This window comes from Chamaea fasciata, unplaced genomic scaffold (assembly GCF_029207755.1).
Source record: "Chamaea fasciata isolate MVZ Bird 193981 ecotype frontalis unplaced genomic scaffold, bChaFas1.0.hap1 SCAF_2, whole genome shotgun sequence".
Taxonomy (NCBI): Eukaryota; Metazoa; Chordata; class Aves; order Passeriformes; family Sylviidae; genus Chamaea; species Chamaea fasciata.
Window position 1 is genome coordinate 19992695 of NW_027094087.1, and position 18435 is coordinate 20011129.

At 42.2% G+C, this 18435-nt stretch overlaps 1 protein-coding gene across 2 annotated transcripts; it reads left to right on the plus strand.

Annotated features, from left to right (window-relative positions):
• The first annotated feature begins 760 nt into the window (after positions 1–760).
• ZBTB11 (zinc finger and BTB domain containing 11) lies at positions 761–18413 on the plus strand. Of its 2 annotated transcripts, XM_066175165.1 has the most exons (12): positions 761–1292; positions 4234–4469; positions 5109–5340; positions 6474–7279; positions 9370–9549; positions 10045–10281; positions 10670–10814; positions 11865–11982; positions 12386–12544; positions 13002–13177; positions 15184–15734; positions 16338–18413. In XM_066175165.1, the coding sequence occupies exons 1-11, from the start codon at positions 983–985 to the stop codon at positions 15714–15716; spliced, it is 3132 nt and encodes a 1043-aa protein (XP_066031262.1). In that variant the 5' UTR covers positions 761–982; the 3' UTR covers positions 15717–15734; positions 16338–18413. The 2 variants fall into 2 exon arrangements, with proteins under 2 accessions (XP_066031262.1, XP_066031261.1); XM_066175164.1 differs by having other exon boundaries at positions 15184–18413.
• Positions 18414–18435: the final 22 nt, after the last annotated feature.

An 18435-nucleotide genomic window follows, 5' to 3' on the forward strand; every position in this document is an offset into this window, starting at 1 on the left:
AGGACGAGATTCCACAACCTCCTAGGGCTAGCTGTTCCAATATTCGACCACTGCCATAGTTAAAATAAGCCGAAAACCTAAATAAATATTTTAAATTATAAATAAAATTTAATGATTTAAATTATAAATAAATAAATAATTTTTCTATATAAATAGCGCCTCAGGCCGGTCTCGCTCCGTCTGGTCGGTATCTCCGTGTCGGGGGATCGCTGCTCCAGGAGCGTCCTGCAGGCACCGAGCGCAGGGAAAGGAAAGGAAAGGTCGCTGCTGCTGCTGCGCTTTCCTTGGGCGCGGCTCCCGCCTCGCCTGTCTCTGTCACGGGTGTAAAACCAGCGCAGAGCTCGGACAAGTAAAACGCGCAGTCGACATCTAAAGGATTTTCTTTCTTGCCTCTTGCAAACGAAGCAGCGCGCACTGAGCGCACTGAGCGCCCCGAGGCATGGCTCCGGCACCGCCCCGCCCGCGCCGCTGCTGCTCCTGCTCGGCAAAACGACCCTGCTACTCTGCTCGCAGCTCTTGCCCCCGAGGCAGTTCTGGAGCTGAAGCCGCTCGTTTCGGAGCCGGGGCTGCACAGGGATTTCCTCGGAAGCGTTCCCAGCGCCATGACGGCGGGAGCCTTTGCCCGGCTCCGACATGGCGGCCCGGACCCCGCGCGGCTCTCCCCTGCCCGCTTCCAAGATGGCGGACCCGCTCCCCCGGGCGCTTCCCCGCACCCCCGCCCCTTCCCGGCCCCTCCTGCGCGCGCGCGGCTCCACCTCACTTCCGCTTGTGCAGCAGCCATTTTGTCTTTCCGCCGCCGCTGCTGCCCGAGCTTCTCCCTCCCTCCTGCCGCCGCGGGCCGCGACACTCCAGTTCCCCCCCGGGCGCGGCTCCCGCCGCCCGGGGCCGATCCCGACCCCTCTTCGCTCGTTCCGGGAGGCTCCTCCGCAGCATCGGCGCAGCTCTGAGGGCGCGGGGGCGGCTCCCGTGCCCCCGCCGCGCGATGTCCAGCGAGGAGAGCTACCTGGCCATCCTGCGGTACCTGACGAACGAGCGGGAGCCATACGCCCCGGGCACGGAGGGCAACGCCAAGCGGAAGATCCGCAAGGCCGCCGCCTGCTACGTGGTGCGCGGCGGCACCCTGTACTACCAGCGGCGGCAGCGCGACCAGCAGCGCTTCGCCGAGCTGGAGGTGGTGCTGCAGGCCGAGCGCCGCGCCCGCCTCATCCGCGCCGCGCACCTGGCGCCCGACGGCGCGCACCGCACCCGGCTGCAGACATGGCAGGGGCTCTCGCAGAAGTACTGGTGGAGAGGTGAGCGCTGCGGGCGGGCCGGCAGCTGGGGCGCCCAGCCACGGGACCGCCGATGGTTGGAAGGGACCGCAGCGGGTGCCGGGGTCATCCCAGAGCGCGTGGCACAGGACTGCGTCTTGGTGGTTCTTGGATATCTCCACTGATGGAGACTACACAACCTCTCGGGGCAGCCTGTACCGGTGCACAGTCACCTTTACAATTTTTCCTCGCGTATTCACGTGGAACCTCCCGTGCATTACTTTCTGCTCCTTGCCTCTCGTGTCATTGCTTGATACCACCGGGACCTTGCTCCATGCTCCTGACACCCTCTGTTTAGATATTTATACACATTAATGGGGTCCCCTCTCAGTCGTCTCACCTCAAGGCTGACCCAGTTCCCTCAGCCTTTCCTGGTAAAAGAGATGATTCGGCCCCTTAATCATCTCTGTTGCCCTCCTCTGCACGTGCTCCAGGAGTTACATGTCTCCTTGTACTGAAGGGATGTCCGTGTGCCTTCCCTGGCGGCACCGGGAGGGGACTGTCACTTGCTGAGTGACCAGTGCCTATAAAGGCCACATCGAGGCACGTGGTCTGTGGGCAGTGACATTGTGTCACAGCCGGAGAGGCAGGGCTCACTCTGCACGGTACATCTGGGTCAGCGAATTGTCCAGGGCGTCTTACCTGGTGGTGGTACCTTGAATATACGGAAACACGGAGTACAGCTGTCCCCTCCAGGGCTTGCACACAGCCCGGGTAAGACAGTGACATCTCAACTGTGCCCTTGGGATAGGGTGATAATCTATCCCACGTGACCTGGGTTAGCTTTGGACTTCATTCATGCATGCGATGGTGTTCATGTTAAAGTACTACAGCTGCCAGTGGTGGTTGGCAGTCCTGGCACTCATTGTTATTTTGTCTCTTTCTTGCAATGAGAAGCTGAAAAGATCAGACTAATTCTCAGCTGAGTCCTAAGTGATATCACAGTTGTTACGTATGGTGGTACCTGAACAGCAGTAAGTCCCACCTGAGACTTTCTTTTGATATCTTGTTCCCTTTGGATTTGGTGTTCTAATTTTAGCACTGGGTATCCATTAAACAAATAGCCTGCTTTTCACTTGTCGTGGGCCCAGTGTGTGTCTGTATTGCTTCTCTTGTTCTGTTTTCTTCATCCATCAGCAAGTCTGTAATTTCAGCTTTAGTTTTCCCTGTTTTCAGTTGGAGGGACTTTGCTCCAGCTGCAGCCAGCCCCTCCAGTCCAGATCTCATTGACTTGAAGATCTTTCCGTGTGAAAAAGGATTTGGCATCTCAAAGCTGATATACCCATTCTGGATGGTGTTTTCCTTGCCTTTATTTGCATTCTCATTGTCTGCCCAGCATTGTACTGTTCTGGCATCGGCTCTCATCCTGTGCTGGAAAGTTCCTCCATGGGCCTCAGTGTGGCTTCTGTTCATCAGGAGAGAGCATTCTGTATTCTTTTGATCTTACTGGTCACCTTTATTTGCACACTCTGTATCCTCTTACTTCTCTTGCACTAAAATTCGTTCCATGCTTTCAGTTCAAGTATTATCTTTCTTACATGTGTCTCCCTTAAAACAATGTTTTCCCTGCCATTCTCTTTGGCTGCTAGTGGACAGCAGCTTTGGCCCAGCTGTCACCCTGAGGTGGACATCAGCCTGGTGTGTGTCTGTTCTGTAACTGCAAGGCAGTGGGCTGGAGAATGGCTCAGGGGCCAGGAATGGTGTTAGAGGTGTGATTTGCAGGCCAGAGACCTCCTCTCTGATTTCAGACGAAATCAAGGAGATGTACACATGTTGAAATGGGCTTGAATGTCTTAGGTTGCCTTAAGTCTCTGTTTTCCTCATCCTTACAGAGATATGTATGTAATGATAGTGCAAGTCATGCTCTGTGGAGATGTGAGCAAGCAAGTCTAAGTCTGTGTCAGCAAAGCTTTTGAGCTGTGCTGGATTTTAAACCACAGGGGCCCAACTGCTATATATGCTTTAAATTGTCCTAGTGAAAAAATCTAATTTGGATTGAAAGCCATGCATGGAAAATGCCATGGTATCTAGAAGAGGACCCTGGGCTGAGGACCTTTTGAGTATCTGAAAATATCTAGAGAATCACAGAATGTGCTGAGTTGGAAAGGACCCACAAGGATCATTGAATACAGCTCTTGGCCCTGCACAGGACCATCCCCAAAAATCACACAAGTCATCCCTAAGAGCATTGTCCAAACACTTGTTGAACTCTGTCAGGCTTGGTGCTGTGTCTGCTTCCCTGGGGAGCCTGTTCCAGGGCCCAGCCAACTTCTGGGGGAAGAACCTTTTCTCGATATCGAACCTAAACCTCCCCTGACACAAATTTAGTCTGTGTCCTCGGGTCCTGTCATTTATATTTGGTTCCACTGGTTAAAATACTGGGGGAAATTGTTTTATTTAAATTCCAAAATCATAAGCAATTGATTTGAATCGGTGTTAATAATACATATCAGTGTCATTGCATATAGCACAGTTGATCCCGATTTTGCAAAAGCTCTTAAGTGAGCCTTCCGGTTCTTGTCCTCTTCAGGAGGAACAAGCCATTTGTGTGGGCTGAATGCAGGATTATGTTACATCCATCATTACCTTGGGATTATGAGACTAAATGTCTAAATACCAGTATTTTTTTAGCTTTAATAATCTTTCTAGGAGGGTTTGCTTGATGTAGTGACATTCTAAATGTTCTGTCTCAAATTAGCAATAGTGACATAAAATATCATGCAGTGGTGTGAGAGAGTCAGAATTGGTAATAATGCATCAGAGAGGGAGTGTAGGTAACCTACTTTATTTTTCTTGGTTAGTATGTAATATTTTTGACTATTAATTATTGATTTTTTGCTAATCACCTACATACTTAGCTATTGGTTTATAGTAAATTGAATTAATATTAGAAGCCTAATCAAGCTCTGTTAATTTTTTTTAGGTATTCTTAAGCAGGTTAAAGATTACATTAAAGAATGCAGCAAGTGCCAGGAAAAGCTAGATCGCTCTAGATCTCTCTCAGATCCTTCTGAAATGCTGGAGGAGCTGGGACTGGATGCAAAATCTCATGAAGACAGTAATGAAACTGATGATGAATTGAGTAACACAGCATCAATCCCAGCTGCATCCCCAAAGCCTGTGAAGAAGAAGCCAATAGCAAAGCACGAGCTTGTGTTTGTAAGTACCATTGTTTACATCTGAATGCATTTGCATTTTCTGTTACTGCATTCTTGGTCATGTACTTCTTTTCCGTTGTTGTGATAATCTTGTAACAATAAGACTATAAATTTTGTCAAAGATACTGAATATGTATATGTTGTATATGTCATGAAATTAATTATAGGGCATCATTTCTGGGAAATAAAATCACCCTATATATTTTGCATATAGAATCTAAGATAAAATGAATGGCAAAATTTCCAGTAGTAAAACATCTCATACAAGAATCTTATGGGCTCTGTATCTTTTCCATAATAAATTATGCTATACTGGTATATAAAATTCCTGTTCATAACTACAGGCTCACATGCACGTAAAGATATTTGAATTTAGAAACTTTGTCAGACTGTACCATAGAAAAATACAGTCAAAGAGCTGTTTGAATTGTGTCTTCCCACTTTTCCAGTCTGTTCTGATTGTGTTTGGAGGGAGGGTGAAACTTAAAGAAAGAAAATAATAGTAAAGTTAAGCTCTATATTCTACAGGCTTGAACTGATTGTATGGTTGCAGAAAATAATCCTTTTCTGTGTTTCAGTGTGAATGCTTAAAAAGGCACAATCTAAATGTAATGAAGTTCTCAAATGTTGTTTATGACAGGTTGACAGTAAGGGCCTTGTGAAGCAGTCATCTTCCAAACATTGTCTGTCTGTCTTAAACCAACTGAATCAGCAGAGGCTTTCCAATCAGTTCTGTGATGTGACTTTGCTGATTGAAGGAGAGGAGTACAAAGCTCACAAATCTGTCTTGGCAGCCAACAGCGAGTACTTCCGAGAGCTCTTCATTGAAAAGGGAGCTGTCACTAGTCATGAAGCTGTAGTGGATCTGTCAGGTGAATTGCTGTGGGTTTCAAAGCTAGAAATCCTTATCCTAAGTAAGGTGTACACTATTTAATTCAGTCTTTTTTGAGTGTTGAAGACAACCAGATTTTTATCTTGCTTTTTTCTCTCTTTTAATCTAAAAGTATTTGGTGTGGCTCATAATGCAAAAATGATCACTCTGATTTTCCCTAATCTGATTTTCCATGGACTGTGGTAATCTTAAAATTTCTGAGAAGCGTTTGATGGATTTTTACCTTGCTTAGACGTGTCTCCTCCTTGGATTAGTCACAAATGTTAAAAAGGGAACAAAATCAAATGCTTGAATACACCAAGTGGGGATGTTGACAAGCTGCTTGGAGAGTTGTTTAGCTTAACAAATGCTAAATTGCTCTTAGTTCTGTGAAGCAGAATTATACATGTCTGCTTGTTTCTCAGACCTGGTACATGAAAGACAGGAGACAATTCTAAAAAAAATGTTCCAAAAATAGCTTTGTGGTGATGAAGGCTAGTGTACAGGACATATGCCTTCTGCATTGCTTTCTCATTTATTAACTGTCTGTCTGCATGAACAGTAGGCATACATGAACAGTAATTTTCCAATAGGATGGTCCAGAAGGTTCCCCACATTAAATGTTTGATTTATTATTTATGCAATTGTGGAAAATTATACCAAATTCTTATATTTAAGCATTTCTATCTATATATCCATATCTTTATTGTTTTCAGTAGCTACTTTGTTATTTTTCTACCACATCACTTGTTACTTAAGACCTGAGTACTTTCGGAATGTAGCAGATCCAGAAAGACTTTGGTTCAATTAATCTGCTCCAAAAGTGTTGTGGCTCTCCCAGCATCTTGAAATATTCCTCAAAGAATTTTATTGTGAAACTACCTAAGTTCTACTTAGTTACTGGAAAAGTTGTCTGAGCTTACCCACACACAGAAACTACATGAGGAGGAAGTGTAGTGTAAATGACAATTAATTGAGTCCCAGTGATGGTGATGGGCTTATTTCCAAGTGTGTTTTACTCTAAATTTCAGGGTTACCTGTATCAAAGGTGAACTGTTGTATTCATCATGGGATATTCTGGTATAATTTTAGACCATCATTATTTGCTCTAACATCTTGTTTTATTCCTGGTAGGTTTCTGCAAGTCCAGTTTCCTGCCTTTGTTGGAATTTGCTTATACCTCAGAATTAACGTTTGACTTCTGTAGTATGGCAGAAGTGGCCATGCTCGCCCGGCATCTCTTCATGTCAGAGGTCCTTGAAATCTGTGAGAATGTGCACAAACAGATGGAAGAGAAACAAATTACAGTGTACCAAAAGGGAGATATTCAAACAGTAGAGTCAACACAAAATCTTGCAGAGCAGGCTGAAGTGGAGATGCAGCCTGTGGATGGTGTTGAGCAACCTAAACTCTCAGCTGATGAAGTTCCAGTAGCTGTGAATGGAGCCCCTTCCTCTGCTGGGACAGAGGAGGCAGCAGCACCCCAGCCTGACCTCCTGCACCCAGAGCCTCTGAAGGCCGCTGCAGGCAATCCTTCCAAGGCTGTGGAGCAGTGTGAAACAACTGAAAATTACATCAAGATCCAGCTGGTGGAGACCATTTCAAACAGTCTCTACAACAGCTGCGGCGCTGAGCCATCAGCTGTGGAAGCCATGGACACACAGCAGAGTCAAGGGGAAACTGAGATAGTTCAAAACCAAAGTGATAGAGCACATGTGGACTGTGCTTCTGAAGGCTCCTCAGAGACACTGAAGCAGAAAAGTACTGAGCAGAGCAGCTCCGTTTTGCAGCCGGAAAGCCTCGCTGCTGGCCAGGATGATACTTACAAAAGCAAGCTTCGCCAGCGTTCAGTCACTGAGGGGGGGTACATCAGGATGCATAAAGGAATTGAAAAAAAACTGCAGAACAGAAAGACAAACCCTAAATCTGCAGTGCAGCAGGTATGCTGTCTGTCATTAGGCCTGTAGTTACCAGCGTAATTTCTAAGCTGTGACAGTTGTGCAAACAAAATCCCAAAAGCATTGACTTGGCATTGGTATTCCTTCTACATTGAAGGTCCTTAGAATGCTCAGAGGCCACAGTCTAGGCTGAGTATCTTCTCACAGTGTCTTATGGTTGGACAGAAGTTGTGTCATCTCCCCAAAATTCTTAATGATCTGTGAATTTAATTCTGAAATAGCTCATGTGTATGTCAGTCATAAATATTTATATTTATCTATTAGAGAAGTGAGATCCTACACTTGTTCAGAGTTGACAACAGAATTGGTCATGAAAAATTTTACATCCCAAGTAGATCTTAAGATGTAGTCATGAGTCACAGTAATGCATTCCTGCTACCTTCTGGTTGGGATTAGTTAAGAGAACGGTTCAAAGAGCACTGGTGTTAAAACTCTAGCACCTGAACATACCAAATGTTTTGTAATTGAACTAGTTCCAGTTACAATTTTATTTTTTTTTTAAATGAACCAGTTTTATTACTCTTTCCCTTTTGAGAGCCTTTCCTCTTTCAGTACCTATGGCTAGTTGACAGTCGTCACACTGGGCATTCATGCATTTAGTTTGTGACAGAGTGCACCTCACTGCATGTTGGTAAAGTCTTCTGAAGAACTGTTAATTTCCAGAGGAGTCCTGAGAGTTTTGCATACTAAAGCCACCAGTCCCACACACAGGACAATAATTTGTTATCATTACAACACCCTGGTAGATAGAAACTGTGGCATTTGTGTCTTTTTATAGATGGACGGCTTAAAGCCCAGATGCTAAAACCAGCACAATCAAAATACTTGAGCAACCTATTTATGCTGGTTGGAGAGTGCCAAGGTTTTGTTCTGTTTTGGGAGGGGAATATTTACTTTCGGGAATATTCCTGTTAATGTATTTTGCAGTTTTTAAATCCAGCTCCTTGACAGATTAAGTCCACAGACCTATGGAAAAAAGAAATTGGTTTAGATGATTGCTCAGGATTGGACTCAGGAACAGGTTTCCGCTTTCCTAACTTGTTTTGTAGCTTTTAGTGTTTTGTCTTGTGCATCCCTCAACTCCTCATTTGGCATGGGATGTCATATAAGCTTTGGGAAGGAGACACTCTCCTGGGTTCCCAGTTTTGATGCTGGGAGAATAACAGGAAGGAGATTGCAGGAAAAGTGCTACTGATTTAAATTACAGTACTTGCACTTGCCACAGAGATATTGGGGATGGGGTGTGCTTTGTAGGAATTACTTTCCTAGCTCCTAGCAATCATGTAGTGAACAAAATTATTTTTGTGGCGCCACAGTTTAGCCATGTTTGCATAAGTTTTCAGAGCAACAGGAAAATTTAAAAACATTAAAAAGTTTTCTCTGTGTCAAGTTTCAGTTTGGTTTTCAGAGGCATGGAAGGGCTGGCATGTTTTCAAAAACTGCTAGATTCCTCACTTGCTGGGAGAGAAGGATGAAGAAATGGGGATGCCTGTATTTCCTTCCCTTGCCTTATTCTCAGGGACCCAAAGGGGACACACCTGATAAAGGATGTTTGAACCTGATTGCTTAGAATTTGGCTTTTAAAGAATTTGGCAGCAAGTTTATACAAAGGAAGATGAGATTATCAGCTCCAGGTAGCACTGCCAATACCACCTAATAAAAACCCACTAGTGCCTTATTCCTAGATAAAAAAATCTCTAGGAAAGCTGGAATGCTCTCAACGTAATAGAAATCCTGACTGGCAGTACTCTGTGATTCTTCTGTAACTATCCCATAGCTGTTACTTAGGCAGTCACTCAGGGCTGAAGAGTTCATTGTCCCTGAACTGGTAAGTCACTGCGTGACCATCATCATAAGTTTATGGTTTTAAGAAAAGAATGGTTTGTCACTCAGCTTGAGATCTGAAGTTTTGTAGTGAACTGAAACAAGGTAACTTTTGAGCAACTAAGTCAGCTGAGCAAAATTAAGAGGTATTACAGTAACAGAACATCAGCTTTTAATACAAACTTTCAGACAAGGTATGATGTACAGTGCAGTAAAATTCATTCAAAGGTTCTGTTTTTCCAACTTAGGTTGCCATGAAGCTGGTACAAAGAGGGAAAAAAATGAAACAGCCCAAAAGGGAGACCACAGAAAACAACGAAGTGGAAGCTCAGCACAAATGCACTGACTGCGGAATGGTGTTCCAACGGCGCTATGCACTTATAATGCACACACTGAAACATGAAAGAGCTAAAGAATATAAATGCCCAGTAGGTTGAGAGGTTGGGTTTTTTTTTCCTGTGTAAACCTTCCTCCTTATGAAAATTAATTCACAATTATATAAGTAATTATTTTTCGTTATGTTTTTTGGTACATATATTTATTTTCCTTACGGTGTTCAGAGTTGGATACAGCCTTGATCTGGATGGGGTGAGGTAGAACGGAGTGTAGCCACTTGGCCTGACCGTAGTGTGTGACTTGCTGCTCAAGACAGTGCTAGCATAGGATTTGCTTTTAACCAGTAAATTTGTGTTTAGTCTCAGCTGGAAGTTAGTCTCACTGGGAAGTGATCAGTGGTTCTGTCAGTAGCCATAACATCAAAATTTACAACTATTCATTAACCTCAGACAAAATGGCTGTTGGAGCTGGGTTATAGATTTAACTCACCATATTACTGTACTTAAAACATTTGATTACTTCTGGGGCTTTTAAAAATAATTCCGAGTGTCGCATGCAAAGTAAAGCTGTAATGCTTTCTGTCCCAGTTGTGTAAGAAGGAGTTCCAGTATGGTGCCTCCCTGCGCGCCCACCTGGTGCGGCACACGCGGAAGCCAGAAGCCACGGCTGGAGCTGCAGGTGCCGAGGGGACTGGCGTGTCCTCAGTGAAGGGGAGAACCAAACGGGAATTCGTGTGTGACATCTGTGGGAGAACCCTGCCTAAGCTCTATTCGCTCAGAATACATATGCTTAAACATACAGGTGTCAAACCCCATGCATGCAAGGTAAAGTCCTTTTGCTCTCTAATCAGATTAGTGTTTTCTGTTACCAATATTTTGGTAGTGATGCTCTGCCCTAAAATTTGTGTTAATCTTGGTCACTTCACAATAGGGAAAATTAGTGTAACATTCATGATGAGATTGCTTGCAGTCTGAGAATGAGGAAACTAGAACGAATTTGAGTTGTGCAAGTTCATATTCTTGTGTCTAGAAGAATGTCTTCCTTTGATTATTCCCTTTTTTTAACAGACCAGTTCTGTCACTGGTGCAAAATCACAGGTTTTGGCCATCCTAGTTTCCAAGAAATACAGGAGGTTTTGTTCTGTTTGAAGTTAAACACCTATTACATAATTAGTTTTATTTGTCCTATTCCACCACATATGGAATTTTTTAGGTTTGTGGAAAGACCTTTACGTATAAGCATGGATTAAAAATGCACTTAGCTCTTCATGAAGTACAGAAACAGTTCAAGTGTGACTTGTGTGAAAAGTCTTTTGTCACAAAAAGAAGTCTTCAGGAACACATGAGCATTCATACAGGTACGTGATGAGAAAGGGAATCCTTTTCCTTTGCTTGGCTCTTGTATGCTGCTGAACTTTAACGTTCTTCAGTGTCAAAGGAACTGTTTAAAAAAATAAATGGTAGTTTGTTCTTTTTTTTCTCGTCAGACAGCTGAGATAGAGGTAAGTTTTCTGGGGCTGCTTTACCACAGTTTAGTGTTATTATGCAAACGTTCTGTACAAGAACAGGAATTGTGGTTGGTCTGTTCCTGTGATTTTATGTGCGTATTTAATGCCTGTATCACTTTAATTCAACAAGAAATAGGCAACAGGCTAGAATGTTCAGTGCACTTAATCTTCCAGCTTGTCCTTTTAGAGGAAAACATGCTAAGTTAAATCTCTCATAATCTCCATATATGTTATACAAGATTTTCTGTACTGACATTTTATAAAGTGTAGTGTCTTGAAAGATCTTAGCATGTGAAAGATGACAATATAATAATTTAATATAAGCAGTGTTTTAAAACTGTAATTTGTAAAGGTTGTCTGTGTTTCTGGTTTTCTGGGCTGGGCAGAATCAAGAGAGATATTCAGTTAGGATAATTTGTTCCTGAAATTAAGGAATTTATATTAGTAGTCATCACTCTTATGTTGATGAAAGGGAGCAGAAATTTTTATTTTAAGGTGTTTTTCCACAAATGCAAGATATAAACAATAATCCATAAGCAATGCTGTGTTTCTGAAGAAGTTGCATAATACATAAATACAGGCAGTTGTGGTTTTTTTCACACAAGAGGGTAGTTTTTTAGGCTGCTCACTTTTCCTCACTGAAACATAGTTGCAGTGATGTACCTTTGTTTAAAAACATGAAATAATTTAGAGTTGCTACTCCCCCACCTTGTGTATTATTACATTAGCACATACAAAATACACTGAAAAATTCCATCAGTGTAATTAAACAAACATCTCTTTGTAGTGCTTCTCTGATTACTTAATATAAGTTATATATGGATTAAAAACTTGTTTCACAAAGCACTCCAGTGAAATGGAGGCCTGGCTTGGTAACACGTTTTGTTTTGTTTTGGCCAGGAGAATCCAAGTATCTTTGCTCCATCTGCGGAAAATCTTTCCACAGGGCATCAGGACTCAGTAAACACATAAAGAAACATCAGCCAAAGCCTGAAGTTCGTGGATATCAGTGTACTCAGTAAGTCAGGTGAAGGGTGGTTTTGGTGGGCTTTTTTTTGTAGCATTAATGATTCTAGAAATTTTCAAGATCAAAACCAGCTCCTTGATGTAGCTTAAAACTGTTCCACTGGCCTGGGATAAGACTTGTAAAGCATGAGAATAAAAAATGCATCTGAAGAAAGAATATAGTTACTCATTAACAGATAAAAGGGTTTCAGAGGGCCTCAAGTTTTATTCCAGGCTTTCAAATAAGCTGCTGGTCTTTCTAATTTTTCCTAGTTTAGAATGGCATTGTGCTTTAAATAAATACTGATGATGCAGTAGGTGTTCTCAGTCTTCAGTTGCCATTAAAGAAGAGCTTCCCAGTGCCTTTGAAATCAGTGCCTTTCTTGTATGGGATGCTAAAACATTTGCTGTTACAGGTGTGACAAGAGTTTCTATGAAGCTCGGGATCTTCGGCAGCATATGAATAAACATTTAGGTGTGAAGCCATTTCAGTGTCAGTTCTGTGGAAAATGTTACAGCTGGAAGAAAGACTGGTATTCTCATGTAAAGTCTCATTCCGTCACAGACCCTTATAGGTAAGGGGAAATTAATTTTACAATTGCAGTGTACTAATCAAAATGAGGTTATAGAGATCCACAGCCTGTCAACAAGGCACTGCCTAGTCCACTTTTAAAGTACCGATGGGTTGATGGTGCCTGGGGTCTTCAGTACTTGAGGATGGATGGTGACTTTAAATAGCGTGGGTTAGCTGCTGACAGTGCTGGAACTAAGACATAAGAGGATAAATAGAATCAGTGAAGTTAGAAACTTAGGTGATCTTACTTCTCTAGAAGGGTAAGTGGAAGCTTTGTGGCTGTGGATAAGAGGAAATGTAGTGCAGTCCAACAATATTACTCCTAATTATGGAACTACTTACCATATAAGACAGTATTGCCATTAAACTTTGCCTACCATAATTAAAGTGGATTTTGGCTTAAAACACATAAGCTTGCAATAATGGTTTTAATAGATTTCTCACTTAACACATTTTAGGTGTAATGTATGTGGAAAAGAATTTTATGAGAAAGCTTTGTACAGAAGACATGTAAAGAAAGCCACACACGGTAAAAAGGGAAGAGCAAAACAAAATCTGGAACGAGTTTGTGAGCACTGTGGAAGAAAATTCACACAGCTCCGGGAATATAGGAGACACATGAACAATCATGAAGGTATGTAGAACACAAATAGTCATGGCATCCCTCAAACTCTTAAAAACACAATGTGCAGGGGGCTTGTTTGAGTCTGTGTGTGTTTCCTCTCTGGCTAGACATGGAGGGATTTTTACAGATTCTCCAGTTCTATGCAAATCCTGGTTTGGTAACTTGCTACCAGTGATTCCCAGAAGTTGCTGTTGGGGTCTTTCTAAAACTCCAGTCATGCACAGGGGCTGTGCCAATTTGTCCTCAGAACCTGAATAGAAGAGGAACTTTTTTACCAGTGATTAAGAGGGTAAATCTGGCAAAGAATTGGATGCACTAAAACATTCTCATTTTCCAAGGTGCACGCAGTTAAAGTACTCTTCAGATAGGAGAATGATTGATTGGTCTAAATTAGAAAAAAAAAAAAAAGGACCATTGTTGGAAATTGATCAACTTCTTAATTTATTACAAGCAATAAACTATATGATGTTTGGGGAAAATATGAAAACATTTTATATTTTTTGTTAAAGAATTATGTGCATTTTTATGTTAGATGTAAAGTATGAAATTGATTTTCAGTGTTTGCTTCTTTCAGCTGTTTTGGGAATCTCTATATTCTCCTGTCCCAGGGCAAAACCCACTTTTTTTTTTGAAGCATGTTTCCTTTTAAAGATCTCTTAAGAGTAAATCTGACAGCTGTCTATTGAAATAGAGATTTTGTGTTTGTTTCGAAACAGAGAGAGTGTCCTGAAGTAGGTACCTAGCCTAAATCTACAGTAACCGTCACAGAGGAAAAGCCAGTAGTGAGATGATGTTTGTCACCACCCACACGCCCCATTAGATATTACAGACCATAGAACTCAGACGTTATGAGGGAAAATAAGATCCTGCAAACATCAGGTGCTGTATTTGAACATATGCAGTGTGGAAGAGGAGGGGTAAAGCTGTAGAAAAGGATTTACAGAAGCAAAGGGTGACTAGAAATATAAGTGACAAATTCTGGGAAGTAAAACATGGCTTCAGAAAGGAATCAAAATGATCAGAATTCCATTAAGCATTGTCTACTTAAAATAAGGAAGAAACTGCATTAAAAGGAATCTTGAAAAGTTTTGTAAGTAAAGCATTGGATTGGGCTCGGCATTTGTGGAAAATCTCACCACATAATAACAACATTATGCTACCGTTATATTGTTACATAGAAATGGTAAACAGGGTCTCTGTCTTACATAGTGTCTTGGTTTAGAAAGACAGGTGTCTTCCAGGAGCTTTCCTTGGAATGGAGAATGTAACTCCTCTCTACAAATTATTATAATTTTTCAATTAGGGGTTTTCAGGCAAAAATGTGGGAATAGAAATAACAGTTCTTTACTAGGAATATTAAGAATACCAATGTTGTAATACAAAAAAAAACAAGCAAACAAACAAAAATCCTAGAAACCCTGACAGAGTCAGGAATATCACCTGACACCCTGGTGGTCAGGGTGTTGGAAGGCGTCCAAATAAATCCTCCTGGAGTAAGAGATGTGGTTCTGTTGGAGTAGAGATGATCCTGTAGAAGGGGTCCAGTGGTGGCAAGAAGGGTCCGGTCTTCCTCTGGGAAATCCAGTGGAAAAACAGGATACGTGGCATTCCTGAGTCTCAGTTTTTATCTAGGTAGGAGTGGTTGTCTCCCCGCACTGGGTGGAGCATCTCACAATGGGATGGAGTAATATTTTCAGTCATGTGGTGAGCCTTAATGGCCCATTACCAGAAGATATCCCCCGGAGGGTGGACAGGTTGTGGAAGGAATAAGGAAAACTGCCCCACCTGGTTTTAACAGCTGGCCCATTATCAGAAGGCATCCACCCCCTCCCCCTGGAGTTACGGGAAATGGGTTTTACAAGAGATGGAGAAAACATCTCCCCAACCACGTTCAACAGATGAAAAATAGAATAAACGTTATTTGGTTACATAACCCAAGACACATAGCAGACAGGCCAGCGTTGCTGCGGGCTGTTGGCGAGCTCTGTGTCACCCCTGCCTGCCTTGCCCCGCAGGTGTGAAGCCCTTCGAGTGCCTGACGTGCGGCGTGGCCTGGGCGGACGCGCGCTCCCTGAAGCGCCACGTGCGGACGCACACGGGCGAGCGGCCCTACGTGTGCCCCGTCTGCAACGAGGCCTACATCGACGCGCGCACCCTGCGCAAGCACATGACCAAGTTCCACAGGGACTACATTCCCTGCAAGATCATGCTGGAAAAGGACACCCTGCAGTTTCACAACCAGGGCACGCAGGTGGAACATGCCATCAGCATTTTAGCGTCGGACATGCAGGAACAGGAAACAGAGATCAGCTTTGGTGCCGGTGAGGGCGAGACCGTGGTAGTGACGGGAGAGACACTTGAAGCCATCGAAGCGGTTGCAGCTACTGAGGAATGCACGTCAGTCTCTACCCTTTCCGACCAAAGCATCATGCAGGTGGTAAATTACGTGCTGGCACAACAGCAAGGACAGAAAATGGCTGAGGTGACACAGGCCGTTGAAACTGTAGAAGTAGAAGTGGCCCATGTAACAACAACAGAGTCAATTTAGTGTATGAGAGCAAGAAGGGTAAGGTTCTATAGTCTGTAAGAGCCAAGTATTTAACAGGTTAGCTGAGGTTTTCAGTGATGCCTTGTTTTCAAATGGTTAATCCTCAGTACTGAATGTTGTGATGACAGAATACTGCATCATGCATTAGAGAGAAAAAGTACCAATGCTCCAGTGTGGGCCAAGGCTTTGAAAACTAAGATTTCTATACTGGCTATAACTTTAAAAAGAAAAAAAAAAGGTCAAAATAATGGGTTTGTGTATGCAGTATCATACTGTAACTTTGAAAAATTAAAAAGAAAAAAACATATAAAAAGGCTGCACTAAAACCTAGAAATGCACAGCGATAGGTTGCTTTTTTGTTTGTTTTCATGTGATTTCATCAAGTTTGTGAGCAAATTACCTGTATTGGATTCTGTCTGTTTACTCCCAAGATGAGGGAGGTGGTGGAATGCTTTGTGTAGGCTTGTGCTTCATGTGGCATACAGAAAAACTGAAGCTTTTTTCTCTGGGCAAATGCACCATTGGTAGTTAGTGAATCCCAGTTCTGAAGAAATTACTTAAATTCCAGGTGTGTGGGTGGCTGGCCCAAGGTTCAGCAACATGCTGTAAAATGTTTTACAGATAATGGGCAGTGATCTGCTGAAGTCCAAGGAAGTGACTCTCCAAGATGGTTTTGAATCTGAGTTAACCAGAGGACAGCCCACCACAGGGAGACTGCTTAGAGAATTAAACTCCTTTTCTTTTCTGAGGGAGGAGTTTACATCACAGCCTCTGTGCACAGCCACATTCAGCTCCATGTTTGTTTGGAAGCTATTGCCAGCACTGATGGATGAACCCAAAGCAGGCAGCCTGATGATGGATGCTTCTAATTTTCCTTTACATTTGATTTAGAAACTGTCAAAGGAGAAAGGTCTAATGGCACACTTCTTCGGGAACTGAGGAATTCCACCTAGTCACGGACGGATCTCGTCTTGTATTGTATTGAAAGGAGGAGCCCTGCTAATTCCCATGCAGGACACATGACAGTATCAGGATAGAGAAATATGAAAATCTTAGGATGGAGCAAAAATTAAATTTGTCTCAAAATTACCAGAATCTCTAAAAGACCTTATTACTGCTGCTTTAAGAAAAATACTTCTAGGGCCAGTTGATACCTGGTGTTACACCACATAGTTGGAAAAATCCTTACTGGGTATTCCTGCAAGTAAGTGTGAATGACAGCTGTGCTTGGCCCAGGTTTCCATGTCCCTGGTTTAATACCATGAACAGGGCACATCTTAATCTTTACAAGGTGTGAGTTCCTTTGTTGCTGCTTGTTTTTTTTTAAGCAAGCAGCATGTGTGTCAAGGAAACTGAAAGTGCTTTGCATGTGAACAAATCAGAGCTGTAGTCTTTAAATTCTTCTCAGTCTGTAGTGGTATCACGTTTCCTAACCTGGACAGTAGCAAGATACCCGAGCAGCCAGAAACTTGTAACATTGCAGGGTAAACTTCATAAATAAAGTGACACGCATATAACTGCTACCTGTGAAACAGATCCACTGAACAAAATGTCAGCAAACCCTGTGACAAAGTAACCACCTCATTTGAATTAGTATTTCTACTTTTCATCTTATTTAACTGTGTAGATATCTGTCTACTAAGCTGCAGAATGGACTGTTCTTTTTATACTTTGCAGTTCTGTAGATAAGCAGCTGTTGAAATTTTTTTATGTTTGAGTTCCTGTCTTGGATCCAAATTAATTTGTAGATGCCTATTTCAAAAGTCAGGGGCTTATTTCAAGAGAAATAATGTAGTTATTTATATATCCTGCACCCCTTTACAATTGTATTATTTTCTAATTACCAAATGGAGTAAAACTAAAATGAATATTTAAAAAAAATTACTGCATCTGAATTTTTGTATGGTAAAAAATCTGGAGATAGCCATCCTGCTTAAAATTAAAATACTGCCATTATAATGGAAAAATATTTGAAAGAGCACTAGGTCAACTTGAAAACTTACTTCAGTGTTTGTATCCTAAAAATAATTATGTATTACTAAAGTGAAGAAGTGTTCAAGGAAAAATAGCTGTAAATAGTGCTAGAATGCTATTTGTATATTAAGTGTGTTACCTTACAAAAAAGAATATTACCAGCACCTTAGTTTAATCTTTGGTGCATTTATTTATTTGCCCAGCCTATGGAAGAAGCAAAAGTGAATCTGAATTTTGGAGCCTTCTTATCCACTGTCAAAATGCTTTTACTGACTCAATGACCTGTTTAAAAACAACCACCAACCAAACTAATCACAAAAGGTTGTTTTGTAAACAAGATTCAGCCAGGAATGTCAAAGCTCAATGTTGTGGCACCCCTTTCCTAACATGCTGTGCCTTACCTTTTCAGAACGGCATGAGGTAAGTGGGGAATGTCACTCTTAGCTTTGCTGTTCCCATCTGTGTGGAGTTGCCTTATGTTTTTCTCTGGACTTCAGCACTTAAGACATTCACTACCCTTCTGCAAAACCCAGACTGCAGAAATGCAGTTCGTATTTGATTTTTTAAAAATAAAGTTAATGAGAAGTGTCCGTTCATTAAGTATTCCTAGTGAATTCCTGTACATAATTAATTTGATTTGTACATTCTGCTGTTTTTATTTAGTGTTAGATGTAAAAAGTTATGGTTATTTCTGTCATCAAATAAACTGAGCTCTGCCATGAACTGCTCTTTCAAGAAACTTTTT

Bases quoted from the DNA above. Each gene is read 5' to 3' on its own strand.
- ZBTB11 (XM_066175164.1), top strand. From the start codon at position 983: ATGTCCAGCGAGGAGAGCTACCTGGCCATCCTGCGGTACCTGACGAAC. The intron at 9,550-10,044 runs GTAGGTTGAGAG...TTTCTGTCCCAG, and splicing joins CTAAAGAATATAAATGCCCA to TTGTGTAAGAAGGAGTTCCA. The intron at 13,178-15,183 runs GTATGTAGAACA...CTTGCCCCGCAG, and splicing joins ACACATGAACAATCATGAAG to GTGTGAAGCCCTTCGAGTGC.